Genomic DNA, 23,116 nt, shown 5'->3' on the forward strand with positions numbered 1-23,116 from the left:
TGTGGCAGCGCGGGCCCCTATCCTCCTGGAAGCCCGTCCCAGGAGACTGATTATCAGGGTACTTTCCGATTGCCGGGAAAAGAGGGGAGGAGGAGAGAGAAGCTCCCTTCCAACACCAAGTGAATTGCAGTGTTGCCTAGTACAGTACCTATATAGACAGTGGCGTTCACACAGCAAACCTCTTTGCATTCAAAGTAGGGCTGCAACTAATGGTTATTTTGATAATTGATTAGGCGGCCAATTATTTATTCGATTAATCGGAATTTAATTTTTTATTGACAAAACAAAAATTCCACATCCGTGCCAACTGAATGCTATGAAAACATATCACTGTAAACCCTAATGCTCAAAATAATTAATTGGTTTGAGTAGGGCGAATTAACTGAACTTTTATGAGTTTTTAGCACTTTCTTTTTCTTTTGAGTTCACAAAACCGACACATTTTAAGTCATCTGAATCGTCTCATTGTTTTGAGTTTTATGAACTTGTTTCTAATAATTTAGACAAACTTAAATTTAACTGAAACTGGGCTGGGATTTCTATTTCCTAGCATGCTTTGCCATGGCACTCGAAAGGAAGAGTAAATGGTAAAATTAAGTGTTATATAATTATTTTGTGCAAGATTAATGTTAAGTGGAAGGTTTAGTGTTTAATGCTTTGCTATGCTAATGAGTTTCTGTTATGTTAGCATGCTTGGTTTGAGAACATATAAATGTTCTTTATTGGCGTACTAATTCAGCAATTGTTATGCTATGCTAATGCTATCAAATTACCAATTAGCAAGTTGGCATTTGTTGAATTAGCTAGCCAAAGCTAGTTTCCTCTACTAAAAACTTTTACATTGAGATTACATGATAATTTTAAGTTAAACGAATGAATTGGCTTACTCAGATATTTCAAGTTAAGAGTAATTAAAATGTACAAAAATAAAACATAAATATGCAAGTTCTACTTACTTAAACTTACTGAATTTCTTAACTTACATTATTTTATGTAACTGATGAACCTCAATTTTTTTTAGTTTTGCCAACTTATTCAGGTTTACAGTGAATATATCTATATCTATGCTATCCATTATGAGTTATAAAGCAAAAAGTACAGTTTAAATCTCTACATTAAAATAACTAAGGTAAAAATAAAGAAAACTCAGTGTTAACAGATTAGAGATGTTCTTTAGGAAAACTCACATTCACTCTTACGGTCATTTCTTTATCCTGTAAATGTAAGAAATGTCTTACATTTATATTTAATTACACGCTGTTATTCCTTTACAGTTACTACTCTCATAAAATACTTGAATTGACATTTAAAATCTAAATTTAAACAGATATTTCGGCAAAATGATTATTTTTTTGCTGAATATTAATTGTCTCCCTCTCTAATGCTTAGAGAGATTAGTCTGACTTAGACTAATTGTCCCGTCTGTTTCTTGTTTATATTTTTTGGTAATTAATAAATTAGAAGTGAATGAAGTGGCATTTCTCTCATCTCACCATCTTAAATTGTTTTTTTTTTACTCATCTTATTCTCAGTAGAGGAAACGTACGATGCCGTCTTATATTCTGACAAAAAAAAAAAGTATCTTGGAGACAGAGTAAGTTATTAAGTTATTAAGATTATAAAGACATTGTTTTGGAATAACTGCCAGTCCTTCACAGTAAAAAGATCTTTTCCTGGGACATTCTGTCCATTTTTAATTTTAACTCTGCCGCTGCATGAGCTGTCTGGATCCCAGCTGGATCCACAGGCGCACATACATACGACACGACAAACAACATCAAACCTGATCTGATCTCAAGATGTTTGAAGCTATCATCCAATTACAGTGAAGAAATCTACATTTTCACATTCTCAAAATTCTGGCATTGCTAATATAGTTTACAGAACTAGTCCTTTAAGAAAAGAGTAACAAAGGATTGAGTGAGAGAGATCGCATCAAGAATATAACACCTATCAAAACAACACACACACACACCGACCACAGACCAGCTGCACACTGACTCACTGAATCATTTGTGGAGTGATATATTGACTCACTGAGCCAGAGAATCATTTTCTGCATAAGCCGCTGACTCACTGTTTGTAAAGCCAAATGACTCCGAATCAATGAAGCCCAACCACCACAAAGGCAACTCAAACGTCTGTTTATATCCAAAAGGGACACCATACATTAGCAAAACTCCCTCCTTACCGGATGAATCTCACAAAGCCTGTCAAGAACACGTCCAGGCCATCTTTCAGTCCAAAATCAAAGAAAGAAACAAGGAATTTTATGTTGCATTAACAACTGGAAGCCTGTTTTTAGGACTATTAAGATTTTGTTGCATTGTGACATTTTCATGACAATTAAACACATTAAAATAAAAATGATCATTAACCTTAAAAGAAAAAATCTCATTACTGTAAGTAATATGTGAAAAATATATTATTTATATGGTCAAATATTTATACAGAACAATAAATTGTGCCATACCATATTTAATAACAGTAGTTTTAGTAATATTGTATATAGTACATTACATAAATATAATATCATACTATATGTTATACTAATATAAAAATATTTATATTATATTATATCATTAAAATAAAATAAGTGTAAAAATTACATAAATCTTTACCAATATAAATCTTTTATATATTTTTAATAATCTCTATAAAATATATTACATAAATATAAATATAATAATCATGTCAATTTGTAAAAAAAAACAAAAACAATTCTTGAAGCAAAATGTCATTTATTTATTTCACATTCTATTTTATGAATAAAAAATATTATTGTTACTGTTTTTTTATTTAAAATTATTCTGAGCTGTAGTTTGACTAAAATGTGATGTTAATGAGATTTGCCATTCTGGAAAAAGCAACTTTTCATCCTGACTTGATATTAAAAAGTTAAATAAATATCAACCATCTTCAGTGTTCACAACACAAAGCTCGTCTCCAGTCCATCCAGACCATTTACTGAAACTAAACTGCAGAAACACTTATTCAGCGATTCCACTATACATGTGAGCCAATCAACAGGGGTCATTTACATACAGTAGTCTTAAAGATACAGTAACAAAAAACAAAAAAAACACCCTGTTTGGTTGAAGGTGGAAAAGGGTCACAAACTTCAGGGACAAAAGTGAAATGTTTCTAAACTGTCCTCACAGCATATTTCAGCTCCAATTTTATTTATATGGTTCTATTGCATAACGTGTTATCTGCTCTTATACGACCCCTTTAAATACTCACAGTAGGAGAAGCCCAGCTGTCTGGAGAAGAGAGAGAAAAACATCAACAGGGAAAAGAGAGGGAAAGATCCAGACACAGGAAATAGAGGCTCAAGGATGTGGAGCAGAGAGGAAGTCATCGATTGGAGACAGAGCGAGATTGAGAAAGCCAGATTAATACACAGAAGGAGTGTGTTTATGCGTGTGAAGCGCTCATATAAGGATGTTTATATCTGCTGTGAGCTGTCAGTGAATGTTCTGCTGTGGAAATGACGTACGCATGTATGTGAAAGCTCAATGAAGTCCACAATCATTGCTCTTCGACACTATTGTTATCATTAACTAAAACCATAGTGGAAATAAAATAAGATAAAATGAAAAACTTCCACATAAACTTAAACAAGATGAAGAAATGACTCATTGGCAACGTAAAAAGCTAAGTTTAGATTGAAGCACTGAAATGACAAGCTAAAACTGATATAAAAATAAATTAAAGATAAATAGAAATCAACAGAATTAATGCAAAAATCAGGGATGCACGATCTATCGGCCACCGTATCGGTATCGGCCGATATATGTTCATTTGTATGTTATCGTTATCGGCCTGATAAGAAAATTTGTCCGATATATTAAAGCCGATAATTAATGGATTATGTCCTTCAGCTTAACACTGTTCAACATGATGGTTTTGAATTGCTTGAAATATGATTGGAATCACTTTAAAAAGGAAAATATAGTTAAGTGCAACATGTGCTGTCATATCGGCTACATGAAATTATAATGAGAACATGATAATTGTGTGATGGTACATGGATTTTTAATGGTGAGACTTTTGTTTTTGTAATCAGGCTCTCAAAAATTATATACAAATTTGGATTTAGATATCAATATATCGGTTATCGGCTTTCAGATATAAAGAATAATCGGTTATTAGTATCAGCCATATCGGTGCATCCCTAGCCAAAATGTATTAGCGTGACTTTGAATAAATCTTACAATATATAAAAAAATATATAATAATGACCCAGAAGAACATGTTTTGTGCCAATCCTGTTACAAATTTTCTCAGGTGAACGTCCAAAAATGTTTTATAACATGACTAACCAATAAATGACACTAATCTACATTATTTATGGTTGATATTTTAGTACTCTATGTCTAATAAGAAAAAAAGACCTCAACATAACAGTTGAAATGGGGTTAACAGACATGGACTACAAGCCACAAAAGTCTAGTTAGTTTTGATTTCATGGGGTCTTTCAGCGAAGCCAGTCCTGAACCAGTGGGAAAAGAAAGTGATAAATTCAATCAAGGACGTAAATAAATGTGCAGAAAACGCACACGCACGGGGTTATCGAAGCCTTCACAGCGTGTTATTATTCTCCCATTTGGCCATTGTGCAGTAACTCAAGCAGAGTGGACTTGCTTGTTGCCAGGGTTTGACGCTTTACTGCCTCGGGCTCTCAATGCCGGCGGAAAGAGATGCGAGAGCACAGGGAAATGCATGAGAGCGGCTATTTTTACTTGCATGGGAATGAACCGATAGATTAACGCAGGAGTGAAGGAGAAGGAGAAGGAATAAGCAAACTGAGATGATCACAAACATTCCCAAATATAACAACCGCACTAGCATTAGCGAGTTAATGATGAATCAGTGTCCTAATAAACAAACCACAGTAACCACATAACTAACTGTGTCTGGCACAAACCTTCCTGGAAACTAATGCGTTTCAACCTGTTGATTCTGTGTGTACAGGAGTCTATTTGTGTTTTTCATGCGTCCTTGAAGCAAGAAAGGTGACTGTAATATGACAAATGTGGAATAAAAGGTTTAGTTAGGAGTGTTTTCTAAGTCGACCATCACTACGCATCACCCTAAAGTTTAACACTATGGGTGAATGTGGATCTCACTTATTTTCAGCTAATAAAGGTTTAAACCATTTTCAAATGGTTGGTGTAAAATATGTCTTTATTACCGTGGGTGTCTGTGCTTCTGTGTACGGGTGATGTCATGATGTGAGACTGTCATGGCAACAAAATAAACCTCCCACTGCATATGGTCAGTGAGTTTTATCCCAGCCTGTAAAACACACGTACACAGACAGAAACTCATGATTTCTTGGCGAGATCGAACCATTTCTGAGAGCAGGAATTCAGTCCTCAGTCTGTCTCATTTCCACACAGTAACATCTCCATTTTCAAGCTCAGACAGAAGAGCACAAACCGGGTAAAAAGACGACACACAAACCAACACTGATCAGTGAAGACCAACACAGACCACTGAAAAACACTGAGGATGCAACTCCTGTTTAATAAAATATTGTTTTTTATATTATGTTATTTATTTTCTCTGATTAAATAGAAATAGAAATGTAACTTCTTTCAACAAAATGCTAACTTGAAATAACTTTAATTGTATATGTGTCAGGTATTTTATATGTGAAGTATCATACATATAAAACATTTCAAATGTTGTCGAAAAAAAGAAATAAGTTTGAAAGACCACTACAACAAACCAGTGAGATATATATATATATATATATATATATGTGTGTGTGTGTATATATTTAAATATTTCTTTTTTTTCTCCATTTAACTAATTGATTATTAAAATATTTCTTAATATTTGGGGGGGGGGGGCTTTTAGTTTAATTGTGCAAAATGTTTCAAACTTTTTGCATGTAAAATATTAGGCACATAAAATATATAACTTTGAAAGAAAACCCAGTGCAGACCAACAAAAACCAATAAAGACCTCTACAAACCAATCAAGTCCTCTGAAGACCATCAAATACTTTGCATATATAAAAAAAAATTTACTTTGAGAGAAAAACCAGTAAAGACCACTAAAAACGAATCAAGCCCTCTGTAGACCAGCACAGACTAGTAAAAACCAATATCCAACAACCCAAATCAGTGAAGACAAAAAGGTGAAGAATGCCCCCCCCCCTTTCTATTCTATTCTATATTATATTATACATTTTCTCGATTTAATTAATCAATTATTAAACAGTTCTTAATACTTTGGGGGGGAGGGGGGGGGGGGGGGTCTATTCAACTTAGATCAACCGAATTCCTTTAACTTTAAATAACTTTGTGCAAAATGTTTCAAACTTTTCACATGTAAAATATATATTTTTTAAAAGAAAAGGAAAAAGTTTGAAAGACAAACTGCGGCAGACCAGCAAATCCCATTATAGCCAAATAGAGTCACCGCAACTGAGAAGAATCAAAGTCAAACTGACTGCAGATGAAGCACATTGCATCACTGCTGTGAGTCTATGATGACTCCTGTTCAACATGAGCGAATTAGTGAATCACTGCATGAGGAGAAACAAAAGAGAAAAAGTTTAGCATCTGCAGTGTGTGTAGATGCCCGATGCACCTTGTGATTGAAATGGATTTCCAATATGCAATCTCTCAACTTCCTATGAAAGAAGATGACCGAGGCAGGTTCAGTTCGCACACACTCTCATCCAGATTTCAGCGAGTTTGCAGCTGTGAACCTGAGAGACGAGGCTCTCGGCCAGATAGTGGTCCTTCTAACATCCTCTGCTAACGTACCTCGCGAGTGTGTGTGTGTGTGTGTGTGTGCGCGAGCGTCATTTTCACAGCAAACTTTCAAGCAGAAAAGTGTACTTGTGTACCTAACGGCTTTAGTGAGGAAAAAAACACAACAAAAAACAGTTCCACAGCCATGCGAATGGCATAATCGAATAAAAACTCTCTAACTTTATCCTTCTTTCTGCATCCCTCGCTTCCTCTAGACAGAGAAGCTCCAGTGTGTTCGGTTAAAACTTCAGCTGCTTTATGTTACCAGAAACATATCTCACCAAAAACATTAATAGGCTGCAGAAAAAAAAATTTAGCTCCTTAAATCTGTGTGTTCCTTCATGAACTAGGCCGGGGCTAGTTGTCACAAACTGTAAATCTTAGTAACTATAGGACTTCTAGACTAAAGTCCAATTGCACAAATTCTTGTTTGTTGTTTCAATATCATCATTTCAATATCATTATATTTAGCCCTTCTATTAGTTGTGTTCAATGATCTGTATCTTTTTTCATGGGCAATAATAGAAGAAAATCCAACAACTTTTTTTGGAGCAAAGACTTTATGCTTTGCGTTTATACAGAAATGGACTTTCAGAAATAAACACCATATTCACTGGAGAAAAACATGCAACATCAAGCTCCGTATAGAAGAGCCCTGAAAATGTAGCCTATTAATATTAGGCTATTATTACTGCCAATTTTACAACAGTTGCCTGATGAAAGATTTTTGCGTCTTAAACTTTATGCCCCTAAAAAAGAGAGTTCAAAGTATCAGACCCCTCTGCACATTCATCTGTCGCCTATGTGAATGGATAACACATGCTGGAACGCGAGCGCCACACACACCAGAGTAAAGAACACAGTGTTCTCAACGCAAGGACGCGCCGCATGTCTACCTGCGTGATGCAGCTGCTGTGTGTGTGTGTGTGTTAAATCGAGGAATACACTTGTGTAGCTATCTCAACCTTTCCCTTGGCTTGAGACGTCTTTTTATCCACTTAGAGAAAGACTAAGTATGACTTTTTGGCAATTTTTACAAACTGAGATATATCACACACCATAGGCTACCATAAGTTCAGTTGGGTAATGAGTAATAATGAGTAGTGCTGTCAAATCAATTAATTGCGATTAATCACATCTAACATACAAATTTGTGTATATATTATACATGTGTGTGTGTGTGTAGCTTATATATATATATATATATGTACACACATGAACAACATATATATTTACTAACATGTTTGTTAGTTGCGATTAATCGATTTGACAGCACTAGTAATAAGAATTCATTCTTTTTTTTTATGTGACCTTGCAACGACATCTCTGATGATGATGCGTTTACTGGTGCGAGGGCGGGGAAACCTGTCACTCACATGAGATCCACCAATAGCAAACCACAACCATCCAATCAATTCACCAAGGAAAAAATAAAGTCTCGCTCTACATTTGTTCTGGTTTGAGAAACCACTTCACTTGGAGATAAGTCACAATAACGAAGAAAACAAGAGAGATAGAGAAAGAGAAGTCTCATGAAATGTCTTAAATTTTGAAAAAGCACAAGTGTATTTCCATTAAAAAACACCCAATAATACAAAATATAAAAGATTTCAAATATTAACATTTGAAAAACTTTCGGTCGCCAAAACAAGTCAGTGTAGGAAGCCATTTTGTTGTCATGTGACAAAAACACAAAATAGTTGATTTTCATGCCACATAACCCTCATCTTTACTGTGTATCAATAAAATAATAAACTATTAAAAATAAAGGTTCTTAAAGTTTTTTTTTCCGCTGCGATTCCGTAAATGAACCATTTTTGTTTCCCCAAAGAACCTTTCAGTGAACAGTTCTTAATAGAAACATGTGTTTCTTAGTGTGAAGAACATTTTAATAATCTAAAGAATGTTGTGCTGTGGAAAGATTTAATGAATGTTAAATGTTCTTCATGGAAGCTTTTTTTTAAGGGTGTAGGCCTATATAGATTCAAATTTTTTACTAGATGGTCAGACTCAGACCCCTTGATATTTAGAATTTAGAATTCCAAATGTATTTTCAAAAACGTGAAAACAACATTTCCATGAGCTTGGCACGTGTTTTAAACCAGCCTTTCAAAAGTTTCCCAGATTCATCCTTTTCCCCCATCCCCGACATCCTGAGTTATGATTGACAGATAAAACAGTGGTAGTCTGAAGTATTACACCAGCCATCATCCAACATTCTCCACCCGTCACCTCAGTCACATCACAACAAACACCCGCAAACCCGCTCGGGGCTTTCAGCGAGCCACGGTCACTTACAGAGTGTGTGTTTCGGTGGGCAGGCCGGACGCCGCGGGGGCCTGATCCAGTCCGATGTTGGAACAATTAACCACGCACAAGTTTTGGGGTCCCACCGCCGTGCACGAGCAGTTCCCCGGGCACGGGCTGCACGCTCCCCCGTCTGCCGTGACACCCGAGCGCGCCTCGAGGCAACAGAGTGCAAAGAGCAGACTGGAAAATAATCCAAACTTTGGGAGACAGACGCCATGTTTTCGCTTAAACACAATCTGTCCATTTCTACAAGGCATAGCTCACTCGCATCTCATCGCCCCTTCTGTTGGTGAAGTTTTCCTCGGGACGCGGGGAGGAAAGTTCACTCTTTTCCCAGTTTTTCCATAAGAGAATCGGCGTAGAAAGCAAGAAAGCGTCGGAAATCTCGTTTTCCCCCAAGTTCGATGACGTCCCCCCTCTATTCCTCCGTTAACGGAACTAGATTCACTTCTTCTCCCGAGGAGGGGAAAAAAACTCAGGATTCTGCTCTGCCAGAAGTTCCTGAAGAACTTCCTCTCGTTCTCCCATCCTGCAGTGCCACTGCTCTCCACTGGATGAGGCTGACAAATCTGACAAATCACTATTGCACATTACGATCCAATATATTAACAGAACTTGGTGTTTTAGACTTGCGATGATTTTATTTAAGCATGGCACGACAATTTTTGTATTTTTTATTATTTTACAGTGCAGCACATTTGTATATCCCTGTCATGTGCAGTGGCTACACAAATGACTCTTAAAGCACAAATAAAAATGTCACTGCATTGGATGATAAAACATCAAAGCAAGAAGCAAGTTGAAGAAAATATGAATTCATATTCGAACTTCCATTATTCCTTTGACATAGCCTATGTTTTGCATAATGGACTAGGCTATATGCTTTGTGTTTGATTGTGATTAGTGACATTCAGACATTAATTGTGACTTTTAAGCATCCAAATATGCTTTGGGGCCAATCAATATTCATTTGAAATACTATTTTTATAAAGATATTAGTTTGCGTTAAATGAATGTGTGAATTTTGCATTAAATTCAGTGTTTTTGTTTGAGCTGATGTTCTCATTGTTCTGCACTGTAACATGAAAATAAATGTAATAAGAAATATTTCAGTTGTTTCTTTTTTTCCTTTCTAGTGTCGGCATATTTCAAATTAAACATGGATGTAAGCAATATTATTTTATGAAGCAATATTAACTTCATTAACATTTAAAATATCTGTAGGTATATTCTGACAAAATAAAGTGAATGTGTTGCACTTAAAGGTAGGGTAGGTAATCCTGTTCAGAAACACTTTTTTTTATACTGGGTGAAATGGTCCTTCCATCCTAATAGTAGTCAATACATTATGTGTTTAGAAAAAGGAATGAAAAAAATCAGACCTCTGTAGCAGCTGCAGGACAGTAAAAACTCTGACCAATCACTGCCATTCGGTGCGAATGTAAAGAACCAATCAGATGCCTTCATGTCTCGTGCCCGCCCCGAGCCCCACTGCGCGCGCTGCCCGGCGTGCACTCATCACATGTCACCGTTCCCGGAAATATTCAGCTCAAAGCACCTGCATATGCAGTCAGCGAAGGCAAACAAGGCAAAAACTACTTCCTCGGACCCTGCCCGCGCTCTTGAACGACCTCCTCTGCTTCGCCCTCAACCCTGGACCTGTCCTCGAACCGACGATGCGGTACTTGTCTCCAGACTCGGAGTGTACGTTATGCCTGGCTCACACTACAGGAGTTTTAAAATCCTAACCGATTTTGAAATCTGGTTGCAGCACACACTTAAGGAGAATCTTTGCAGATTTTCGTCCCTCAAATCTTAAACATGCTCACACTACAAGGTTTGAAAATCGCGGTGCACCACACACTACAAAATGTTATTAAGATTATCGTGCCAGAGGAAGCGCCTCACGTGATCTCACGCAGCAGATCTGAAGTGGAAAAGCATGGAAACATATGGGACATGCATTGCCATGAGACACACACACACACACACACACACACACACACACACACACACACACACACACACACACACACACACACACACACACACACACGCACAGAGACTTTGAACCTACCGGTACTTTGAGTTAAGAGCTTAGATCGGGCCCAAAAAAATCAAGCCCGACCCTACCCGAGCCCATATTACAAAAATTGGCCACTTAATATTTAATATTCAATTATTTTAATTGTCACAATTAAAGTATTAATTTTATTAAATTGACCAAGCACAGCATTCAGCATTCAATCAAATATTGATTAAAGATTTATTATTATTAGGCTAATAATGTTATTTCAACATAATATCTCGTTATTTCGACAACAAGCGTGCAACAAGCTAGATGTGCATTTGTAAATCCGGTGACGCGTGCATTGATTTTATTAATAAACTAGTGTTTTCTGTCGGCTGCAAAGATGAAGTTGACGATCGCCATCTCCGTAGTGAACGCGCCTATATAGAGAGAAATGCACATGGATTACATAATCAGAGAGTAGCCTATTTCTTTTCGTTTTGAATTGTTTCGTTTAAAGACATTTAAAGATTCGATGTATTTCTCATGTCTGTGAGGCATACACTGAGTTTCGGTTAATTTATGATGAGATGCGCTCCAGTTCACGAGCAATGCAAGTGACAGCGCAGGCGCCTCTATGTCATGTTGCATGATTATTGTCTGCTATATTTGCTTCCAGGCAATTGGCAATTGGTTGATAAAAAAATTATATAAATTAAGAAACAATTTATACAAAACGAAATTCACTTTAAAGAAAGGCTTTCTACAAAGCAAAACGTAATGAAGTGGTCAAAATCATGTCTGACCCACTCTATGTCTCCCGATACATTGCACATCATATCTTACTCGTGCTGTTCACTTTTCATAATCAACATAGCCTAAATGGAAAAAAATAACATTATAATATTTTAACAAATAGCACAAAAAAACACAAGCATTTTTGGGGGCGGCCACAGGCAGCCCCCTGGCCGCCCAAAACGACGGGTGTGCCTTCATATCAAGTCATATTGGTGAAAAGGTAGCCCTGACCAAGGAAAGCGAAATCTTTCAAAAATCATCCTTTTAAGGATATTTCTCATGAATGGCGTCAGCGCTGGTCAATACAATAAATCAATGCCGGCGTTGATCATGGAGTGACGCATCAGCTTTAGCGTTGTCCTGCTCAGAGTCTTGTAAAGTGGAGCTCAAAGTTTAAATTAAATATTAAAATAATTAACAGCTTGTTTCATTACATCTAGCACCTATCTGTGAATGCATCCGCATTTTTACATTTCCGTTGAAAGAACAGTTTAATGACTGAGTGACAGTCTCTAATGCGCAGGCAGAGACTTTCAATGTCAATACTGGTAAAAATATCAGCAGAAAGCCTCTCGTAAAGTGAGATTCAAGGAATTAACTGTTATATAACAATGGTCTAACAAGCTCATTGTCATGTTTATGTTGTGTTTATTATATTATGTGGACCCCCGACCCTTATTTTGACGTGTTGTATCTTCATTTTAATCCACTTCGTTTTAACGCGCTTTTTACTTTCGGTTTCATGAACATGTACTCGTCTTTGTGCCTGCTGACCACAGTGTAACACTCATTTATTTAGCAATAAATAAATGGAGATAAAAACGCATATCGAGTTGAGTCACTCAAAATTATCTCAAGGGAAATTCCTTCAGCACGACAGCCCTACTTGTTTCCTGGCTATTTTGACAGCACTGACGTAATCACAGACTTGCTCATCCCGATTTAAAATCTTAAATATCAAACATGTTTGATATGATCGGGGCGAGCCCGATTTGTGTGAGAGCAGATCGGGAGGTGCAAGATTCGATCTGTGAACACCTCACATTACCAGATAATCTGCGCCGAACATCGGAACCGATCAAGGTCCTCGACAAGATTTTTTCTCCGATTCTCGGGAGGGGGAAATCGGGCATAAATCGGCCTAAAACTCCTGTAGTGTGAGCCAGGCATTAGTCTTCATTAGAGTCAACAATGTTTTCATCATGGAAACTCTTACATGCAAAAGATTAAAAGGTCTACAGTCACTCGATTTTTATATTTTCTTTTTCAGAGTACTTACATTTTAATTATGTATTGGTATATAAAGACAGTTTAAACAAATTTGGAATGTTTTTTTTTTAGAAAAATGATTACCTACCCTACCTTTAAGATATATGAAATATGTTCTGAAACATAATCATTTTTGACATTCACTATAAATTTTATATTTCTTCATGCCTTCTAAACTCTTTTCAGAAACCAGGACATTAAAAATATTAATATTAATACTAGTGCTATCGAGTTTAATCACACCTGACACAAAGGTTTGTAAAAAAAAAATATATATATATATATATATATATATATATATATATATATATATATATATATATACATATGTGTGTGTGTGTGTGTGTGTGTTTACTTAAAGTTAATATATATACAAACTTTTATGTTAGATGGGATGACAGCACTAATTCATACTTTTTCTTCAATTTAAATCTTGCGTCAACTTAATTAAAAGTAATATTTTCCAGAAAATATTTTAACAATTTGTTTTAGAATAATGAAAATGTAAAAGCCACTTGTTCGATTTTGGAAACAACTGTTTGATTTCGTTCTTCACAAACGGATAAAAATATACAGCTGCCTTTATATTTATCAGCGGTGTCCCTCACAAGGGAATCTTCATATCTTCATATCTTTGCCATCAAGATGTTTGAAAACATTCTGTCTGATTAAATTACAGAAATCAGTGTGATAATATCAACATTTCAAAAGATGAAGTCCTCTGAGCAATGCTAACTATAGCACTATATTTCCATTCTGTTCATTTTCTTGCTGTTGTATAAATAATCAAGTCATTATTGATGAAGCTTGAGAATATGAGCTTGACCAGAGCATATTTCTGATTTTCCCTTTTATAGTTATACTCTCTTAAAAGACATTAATGATTTTTAAAAGAAGGCTCAGAAGCGGGAATGATCCTGAAATGACTCTGCAGACATGAATAAACTACAGACTCTGTTTCTTATCTTTTCCCTTGAGACACCTATACCAAATATGACTAATTCATCATTCATGCACATTATTTTGCACTAACTAGAACAAATCTGATCCGTGGCAGTATGTGGATGAATTATTCATGGCATGAAGGGAGTGTTGTATGTTTAAACTCTAGGGGGAGCCCTGCAGAAGAAGTTCAGATCTTCATTACGGTTTGGACTGGTCATATGTTGAATGTAATGCAACTATAATATCCGAGACTTGAGGAGACTAAATTGAAAAACACACAGTGACACACACATCCAGCTCAATGTCTGTTTGTTACAGCTCTGACTGCTGTCAAATTTCTGTAAGAAAGGAAGTCATCTGAGGACATGAGAGTGAGTAAATCTCAACCAAACTCTTCCCACCCACCTCCAGAGTTTCTGTCCCCCAGCATGTGCAGTGTTTGAGGAGTCGAGTCAGTCATCCCAGTGGGTGCCATTAAACACCACGGACGTCTGTGATCCACCTTCAAGATGAAAGATCAAGAGACCGCGTGTGGCTTCGACACTCACAGAAGAGAAGAGAGATGCTGAAGACACTGAGAGACAACCAAGTTCGCATTTCAGACAACCACACAGTTTACTTTCAGGTAGACTCTCAGGTTAAGCTGATCCAGGCTCATCCATACTGTTACTTTCAGAGTTTGTTGCAGTTTCTTACATTATTAGGGTCTTCTGGGTAGTTGTTAGGACATTGCTATGTGGTTGCTTGGATGCTCAGGGTAGTTGCTATAGTGTATTGCTGTGAGGTTATTGGGTCTTTTGGGTAGTCGTTAGGACGTTGCTATATGGTTGCTGGGATGTTCTGTGTGGGTGTTGCGAGGTTATTAGGGTCTTCTGGGTAGCTGTTAGGACGTTGCTATGTGGTTGCTGGGATGCTCTGAATAGTTGCTAGGGTGTTGCTATGAGGTTTTTATGATCTTCTGGGTAGTTGTTAGGACGTTGCTATGTGGTTGCTAGGATGTTCTGGGTAGTTGCTAGGGTATTGCTGTGAGGTTATTAGGGTCTTCTGGGTAGTTATTATGATGTTGCTATGTGGTTGCTGGGATGCTCTGAGTAGTTGCTAGGGTATTGTTGTGAGGTTTTTAGGACGTTGCTATGTGGTTTCTGGGATGCTCTGAGTAGTTGCTAGGGTGTTGCTATGAGGTTATTAGGGTCTTCTGGGTAGTTGTTAGGACATTGCTATGTGGTTTCAAGGATGTTCTGGGTAGTTGCTAGGGTATTGCTGTGAGGTTATTAGGGTCGTCTGGGTAGTTATTATGACGTTGCTATGTGGTTGCTGGGATGCTCTGAGTAGTTGCTAGGGTGTTGCTATGAGGTTATTATGGTCTTCTGGGTAGTCATTAGGATGTTGCTATGTGGTTGCTGGGATGTTCTGGGTAGTTGCTAGGGCGTGGCTAATAGGGCATTGGTATGTGGTTACTAGGATGTTTTGAGTAGTTGCTTGGATGTTGCTATGCAGTTGCTAGTATGTTCTGGGTAGATGCTAGGGTGTTGTTATGTGCTTACTAGGGTTTTTTGGGTGTTTTGTAGCGCTTTGCTATGTGGTTGATAAAGTGTTTTGGGTAGTTGCTAGGGGGGTGCTAAGGTGTTCAGAGTGGCTGGAATGTCGAAAGTCTCTGTGATATTCTATGGTCTACATGAGGAAGTGTAAATGTAAATCATTGTGCCTAAAAAACTCATCATGTTTTTTGACCACTCAATTGTTCCGTGGATGAAATCTGACCACTTATTCCGTGGGTGAAATCTGACCACTTATGAATGCAATCACACACACGCACACACACCCTCAAAAGTCTACATGAGTGAAAAGCAGTGTGAGAAACAATGATAGAGCTGCTTGACGTTCTCCATGGGAATATCACACATGTAGAGGTTCAAATATGCTTCACTGTCCTGATCCTGGTCTGCAGATTAGTTTGTCTCATTATCCTGCAACAAGGCACAAATAAAAAGATATCAAGCCCGAGCTGCGGAGCTGATTGATGGGATGCAGTACGTTTCCATCCATCCTTCCATCTCTTCTCCCACCTGCTTTGTTTATTAAGTTAACCTTTCTTTATTACATTGATCCATTTATTTTGAGCCTGTGTGCTCTGCCAGACTCCATGTCAGTGGCAGGTGAATGTTGATGCCGTATTCATTTATATGGATATTTTTGTTGTGTACTTATTTGTTCAGACTACTTGTCTTTGAAGAGTCGAACGTGTTTGTTACATATATATATATATGCGTTGTGTATGCATTATATAAACCGTTTTCTCAGGCAGACTCTACAGATTGAAGAAATTGCCCACCGTTCTCTGATTTCTGATTTCATGGTTCTCCAAGGTATAAGGTATGACTCACTGTATATGTTGGGCTTCCTCTGTCTGCAATTTCTCGTATTCAAATTTGGCCAACCAAGGTTGATCTTAAATGTGCTTTATAAATGAAATTTGATGTGATTTGATTTGAAGGTGCAAAAATCAGGAAAGCATTCAAACACTAAGCATGCAATTTTTCCATATAAGCAGTCCATCCATACTGTGTAATAGGTTGTCATCGTCAGCCTATTAATTTCTGCCAAGATTACTTTGCTATGCTTGGTCAAGCCAGAGGGAAAATAATGATCTGCAATGCAGGTAAAAACCTGCAGTTATCACTAATTCCCACGTGGAGAAATTTCACAATACTGGCACCACTCTGGTCTGAAATGAAAACATTGGCATTCATTTGAAATTTCATAACTGTTATGCAGGAGCAAAAACCTCATATTAGGTATGACAGAACACCTGGAAATGGAAATGTCACACTTTTTTATTTTTGCATTTAGGATCCTAAATTACTGCTTGCCTAGCTCTAAATGTGATTAAAATTGCACTGGTGAGTGAATAAACTCGCTATTAAGCTGGAACATTTTCTAAAACTGCAACTGCTTTAAATCTGCTGGTTTCATCTTCATCGTGTTTCCTGTAACCATTTTGTGACAGATAACCGGACTGAAATGGAAGATGGAAAAATAAGAAAATGGAGATCGCTTCCATTAAGGGAAACATGGAGGGGAAACAAACTACTTTTGAACAGAGGGACTGTTTTTATCTTTCAGAACGGCAGAGCTATTGAAGAGTACGTGGAGGAGTTTTTGAACACCTGCCATCGAGGCATCTGCAATGACGTCTGCTTAATGGTGTAACGTGCTCCAAGAACCAAGTTAGAGTCAGGATCTAAATGCAGATAAAAATGATGTTTAATGGCTCAAAACAGCAATTCATGACTTGAGCGTAGAACACATGACACAGAGCGTAGAGCTTCACCATAGCAATGAAACATGAAGGGCACGTTCACATGAACATTAGAACAAACTAACATTCAAACAATAATCCGTACAGGCAAGAAAGAACACCATGGTTAAATAACAGGACTAATTAGATAACACTGTACACCTGAGTGAGTGAGTCTAATTAGCAGACAAAACTACAAAGACCATGAACAGAACTACAAAAGGAACATGAACTGACAATTTTCACAATAAGAGACATGACAAAGCACAGGTTCCTTACAAATGGAGGGATTTCGGTGTGGACTGGACGAAGATCTCCGCTTCGTCATGCCCCGCGGTGATCCCTGCTGGACCCTGTGATAGAAATATTTTATGTAATGGGTATTTTCAACATTAAATGTACAGAGAAACGCAGACTAAGGATGCTCAGGTCAAAGGCCATAAATACTTAATCAAAAAGTGCTTAACACAGTATAACTAACAGTCATATGACTAGCTCAGATCATTACAAACCAATCACCAGAACAAATCACAGTGAAGAAGACTTGAGTGACATTGATTTTTACTCAACTGTATGATATAAATGTACATCTATCTTTCTATTCAGGAGACTCACTTGGTTGTTGTGGCCAGTGATCTCCCGGCCGTGAATAAAACTTCATTTCTACAAAGAGCAACTTGAAGAACTGCAAGAACTGTAAATGTAAATGTATACCTTGAGATGCAATGTAAGTCGCTTTGGATAAAAGCATCTGCCAAATGCATAAATGTAAATGTAAACCATCACCCCAGAGCCAATGCCCCAAAGCGAGTCTGACCAGGGGTGTGAGCCGGCAATCATCGTACCAGTGGGAGAGGTGGAGCTTGATACTGTTTAATAGACTGGGACTCTGAGGTACTGCTTCCACCCTGAATCGTCTGTACTATCATCATCTGTACCTTCATCACTGCTGGTTAAGCCCAGCATAATGACTGTATTTTCACCCTGTATTGACAGTGAATTATCGTCTTTGATCCCGCCCAGCCTCCCTCTCCCACTACAGATCTCAGCCAGTCCCTCAGCCCTGCCTCAGTTGGTTTCCTGCAGTCCTTTGCCTTCCCCCGTGATGCCTAAGCCTAAGGCCGTGCACTCACCAACTTCGCCTAAGCATGAGGATCCCTCAGCTCTACATCCGGCGGCTGTTCTCCTCTCTCAGCCTCGGCCCATCGACCTGTCGGCTCCACCAGGCTCCCTTGTCCCTCCAGGTCCACCTGAGATCCTCGGCCTTGCGGCTCCACCAGGCTCCCTCGTCCCTCCGGCTCCACCTGAGATCATCGGCCTTGCAGCTTCACCAGGCTCCCTCGTCCCTCCGGCTCCACCTGAGATCCTCGGCCTTGCGGCTTCACCAGGCTCCCTCGTCCCTCCGGCTCCCCCTGAGATCGCTCGTCGCTGCACCCTCGCCTTGGTCTCCAGAGCCAGCGGTGTCACTCAGGCCCATCAGCTCTCCGTCTGCGCCCTGGGATCGCCATCGACTCCGCCGTGGGCTGTCGTCATAACTGCGCTCTGGGTCTGCAACATCTGGTCACACCTCCCGTCACCTCCTGGGATGCTCCCACCATCTGCCCCTTTGTGGGTTCTCTGCCATTCTATCTGCCTGTTATTACCAGCTGTTCGCCTACTCCTCGTCCTGCTTCAAAGCCACCTCATCTCCTTTTTGTCTCTGTTTTGTTTGAGGTCGCACCTTAGGGGCGTTATGTCACAGACACTCATTCTTAAATTCATTATCATGAACTTTTACAGTAGTTAACATTTGAAGTGGATCAAAAAAGTTCATCAAAGTTGTGCTAAGATTGTCCTACACTCTAAACAAAAATGGTGCTAAATAGCACTAAAAGTGTTTCATTGGCTTGTAATCATAGGGGAACCACTTTAAGTGCCATATAGCACCTACCTTTGTCAAATGGTGCTATGTAGAACCAGAAGAGGTGCCATATAGCACCTTAACCACCCCAAAGAACCGCTAAAGAACCGCTGAAGAACCAAACTGGGCTTAACAGGTTCTTTAAATGGTAGTGGTGCTATATAGCACCTTAACCACCGCAAAGAACCCCTGAAGAACCATTTTTTTTTAGTGTGTATTGTTCAAAATTCATGTATAACTTTTATGAAAGGTTTTGATCCACTTCAAATGTTGACTACTGTAGTTTGTTTTCACCAGTTTCCTGTCTTCCTTTGTCAAATTTTCCTGCCAGTTACTGTTGATATCACCCATTGTCTGGTCATGTTTCCGCATAGCGGTTGGTTCCTTTGCTCATCTTGTTGGTATTGCCCTCTGAGTGGATTATTAAAGACGTTATACCTGATCTTCATCTTCATTGTGTTTCCTGCAACCATGCGTGACACCCAGTTGCAGCAAAACTTATTCTTTGAACAGTTAAAAACAAATAATTTTTTACTCCAAAATATTTCATTTGTAAATCTCTGACCCAGAGCAGTTCAAGCTGTCCAAATCATTTTACATTTTCATTCATGTTCTCGTCTGATCTTGTATCAAGACGTCCTCTAACTGCATATATTTGCACTTGAGAAGATTAAAGCAGCTGCTTTCTAAGGATAAAAACCTCAAACCGGTGATATAAAAGCAGCCCTAATGTAATTTCACTGCTTAGATTGAGCTGAAACCATACAATATTGGTAGGAACACGGTGCTAATGTAACTGTAGTGCAGGATAGTACAATATATATCAATTATACAATATTTCATATCTGTTGTGAAAGATCTGTTGGCCTTTTATTGCTATAGTAGAAAGAGAAATTGGCATTAAAAATGCAGACTGCGAATCATAAGTTGTATTGAATCTCTCATGCTGCCTATTAACCCTCTACAACAGCATCCATGTAAATAAATCATCAGTGACAGTAACCAAGCAAAATGCCCATGAAACCCAATGACACACTGGCGTCTTATGAAATATAGCTATGACTCCCAAACTCTGAATGTCATCTTGAATATTTTACTCAGAAACGACCAAGCATTTTTAATACTACTTTAATGTTGCAGAAATGTTATTCTAATGTTCTTAAAGACTCTCGACAATGTTTATGTATTGAACTCAATTGGGACAGTGATATAACCTCACTTCAGGCAGCCCGTATGTTTCTTATGCCAGAAATGTTCCATGCTAACTGCAACATAACTGATTTACACCGGTGGAGAAGCAGAGAGAAATCAACCATAATTTTGTGGAAGATGCCACCTGTCTGAACATACACTCACAAACTAATATGTCTGCAGATAGTATTATGTTCTTCACAAAGGTCAACGCTAAACATGATTTACAGCACCTGTCATTAACCCTTTACCTGCTGTCTTCTGACACAACCTTCTCTCTTTAATCTGTGTTTCACAAAGCAGCTTAATCAGTTACACATGTATACGGTAAAATGTTCATACAGAATATAAAATCCTTAAAAAGAATGTGGTAAAAAAAAGTTATAAATAAGAATAGAGTCAGTATGAGTTTTGGCCAGTAGGGGAGGCTATCAGCAGCTGAAAAAGGGGTTGAAGGGCACTTGTGAGTGTGTATATATATGTAAATAAAAAAGGGGTCACTGAAACTCTTATATTAGTCAGCAGTATCTAAATACTGAGAGGATGGATTCGTCATAATTTCTATTTTGCACAGTTATGCCTTTTGTATTATTCAGTGTGAAATTAGTTTGGAAATGTTTAGCCTAAAAATACCCTGTAATGTGTGCTTATTGAACGCTGCTTGTCTAGGAAACACGGTGATGAATCAGAGATAATCTGGAGGTTTGCAGGAACACATGTGGATTCTAGTTAATCAATATCTGTAATTATCCCACTGTGTGCTTGTCAAGTTCAGCGCTGCCTCATGCATGAATGGACTTGTCTTCAATTGATCCTCGGTGTGTGTGTGTTTTCTGGATCTTTGGGATTCTCGCAGCTGCCAAAACCCCTACTGTCTCTGCATGGAGTGTGTGTTGACTGAGCATAAAAAACAGCTAATTCAATATTTCTATCCACCAACACTTGAAAGCGTTGTAAGAGTTATATCAAAATAAGATATTTATATAATCATTGTGATATTTTGTGCGAATATGAGTGTGTCCATTATGCGCTGCACTGCAAAAAAATTTAAATAAATGCTGTCTTAGTATTTTTGTCCACTGCAATTTTGTTCCCAGTCAAAAATAAATAAATAAATAAATAATAATTCTTACATCAAGATGTCTTGATAAGTAAAAGGGCACAAGATATTATATCTTGTTTTCTGACAGAAAAACAAGAAATAATATCACCCCCCTCCCCAGCGTACAGTCACACAAAAGCTGTGGCCATAATTATGTATATACATACTGTAAGGACAAACATAAATACATCCCTGAACATACTGTACGCCATCTTGTCATTGTCCTTTGATGCACTAACAACAAAAGAGAAAATATTTTACTCAGTCAAGGTTGCACACAAGTAACACTTTATTTTACAGTCCTGTTCCTCATGTACATATGTACGTATTACAGTAATAGCATTTACATGGGTAATAGGTATTAACCCTGAACCTACCCCTAAACCAAACCTTAACCCAAGTAGTTACATTATATTACCCAGTCCTTTCTTAGGCAAGTAAATGCAAGTGCACATACCGTAAAATAAAGAACAACTTGCACACTTCACGAATCTCAGCATTGTCACTGTTTCATGAAAACTACATATTCAGAGATTTGACTGACTCGTTTGACTTACCTTATGTGGAAGGGAAGTATGGATATTCTTTGCAAAACCTTGCAAGACCTCCAAAAACGTCAACAAACCCCATTGCACAAAATGACTGATGGGCATTTCTGATTACAGTCCATGGCCATCGCAGAGACATTTCATTCAAAAAGCTTTTATTTCTGTAATATCTGTCAGGAAGTAGGAATATTTTATGCCGGGTATTTAAAAAATTAATTTTCCCCAGTGATGTCGTGATGAAAGACAGGATCTGTTTCCGTCCGATTAACACCTGGAACAGTGTGTTCTGTGTACCTTGACTCTATACACACACCTCAAAGCTCTTTTGTCGTATCTGTTTGCTGAATCAGCTCATTGAAGACTCAAATCTCATCATTTAATATTGGGCGTCACAAACAGGATCGCATATCCAGGCATTTATCTCAATCATTGCAGGTAAGACTTTTTTTTCTTATAAAGTTCTAAGTCTGCCTGATGATTAGAGACAGTGACTGAAACTGCTTAAAGGAACTGTGTGATTTCAAGTACCAGTTGTTTTGCCAATGAATATAAGACATAGTATATTAAATAAAAAATAAAAAATAAATTATTATTCAATTTAATTTGGCTTATTTAAGTTTCTCTGAAAAGTAAACCTCTAAAACTATTTGATATGCTAGGATGCAACAGGGGAAAGCAAGATTTTTAAATCTCATACACTCATGAATCAGTGTATAGTGTGTGCATGAATTCAGGCACTGGTAAGGACAGTGAGCCATTTCTGGATCCCAGTGATCATAGTTCATAAAGTTATGAATATGGATATTTTTATTACAAAAACGCTTTACTTTGCTCCAGAAGGCCTTTATTAACCGCCTGGAGCCGTATGGATTACTTTTGTCATGGATGGATGCACTTTATGGAGCTTTAAAAACTCGTACACTATTCGCTGCCATTACAAAGCTGAAAGAGCCAGGATATTGTATTGAATA

The 23,116-nt window shown here is 37.8% G+C and overlaps 1 protein-coding gene across 1 annotated transcript in view; it reads right to left on the reverse strand.

Annotated features, from left to right (window-relative positions):
• The window catches only part of pkd1a (polycystic kidney disease 1a), a 101,827-nt gene extending 92,190 nt beyond the window's left edge, over positions 1–9,637 (reverse strand). Inside the window, exon 1 of the mRNA XM_082164443.1 lies at positions 9,072–9,637. Coding sequence (XP_082020569.1) covers positions 9,072–9,340 — 269 coding nt within the window. The 5' untranslated portion in view covers positions 9,341–9,637. The remainder of the gene's footprint in view (positions 1–9,071) is intronic.
• Positions 9,638–23,116: the final 13,479 nt, after the last annotated feature.

This window comes from Leuciscus leuciscus (genome assembly GCF_965113295.1).
Source record: "Leuciscus leuciscus genome assembly, chromosome: 3".
Lineage (NCBI taxonomy): Eukaryota > Metazoa > Chordata > Actinopteri > Cypriniformes > Leuciscidae > Leuciscus > Leuciscus leuciscus.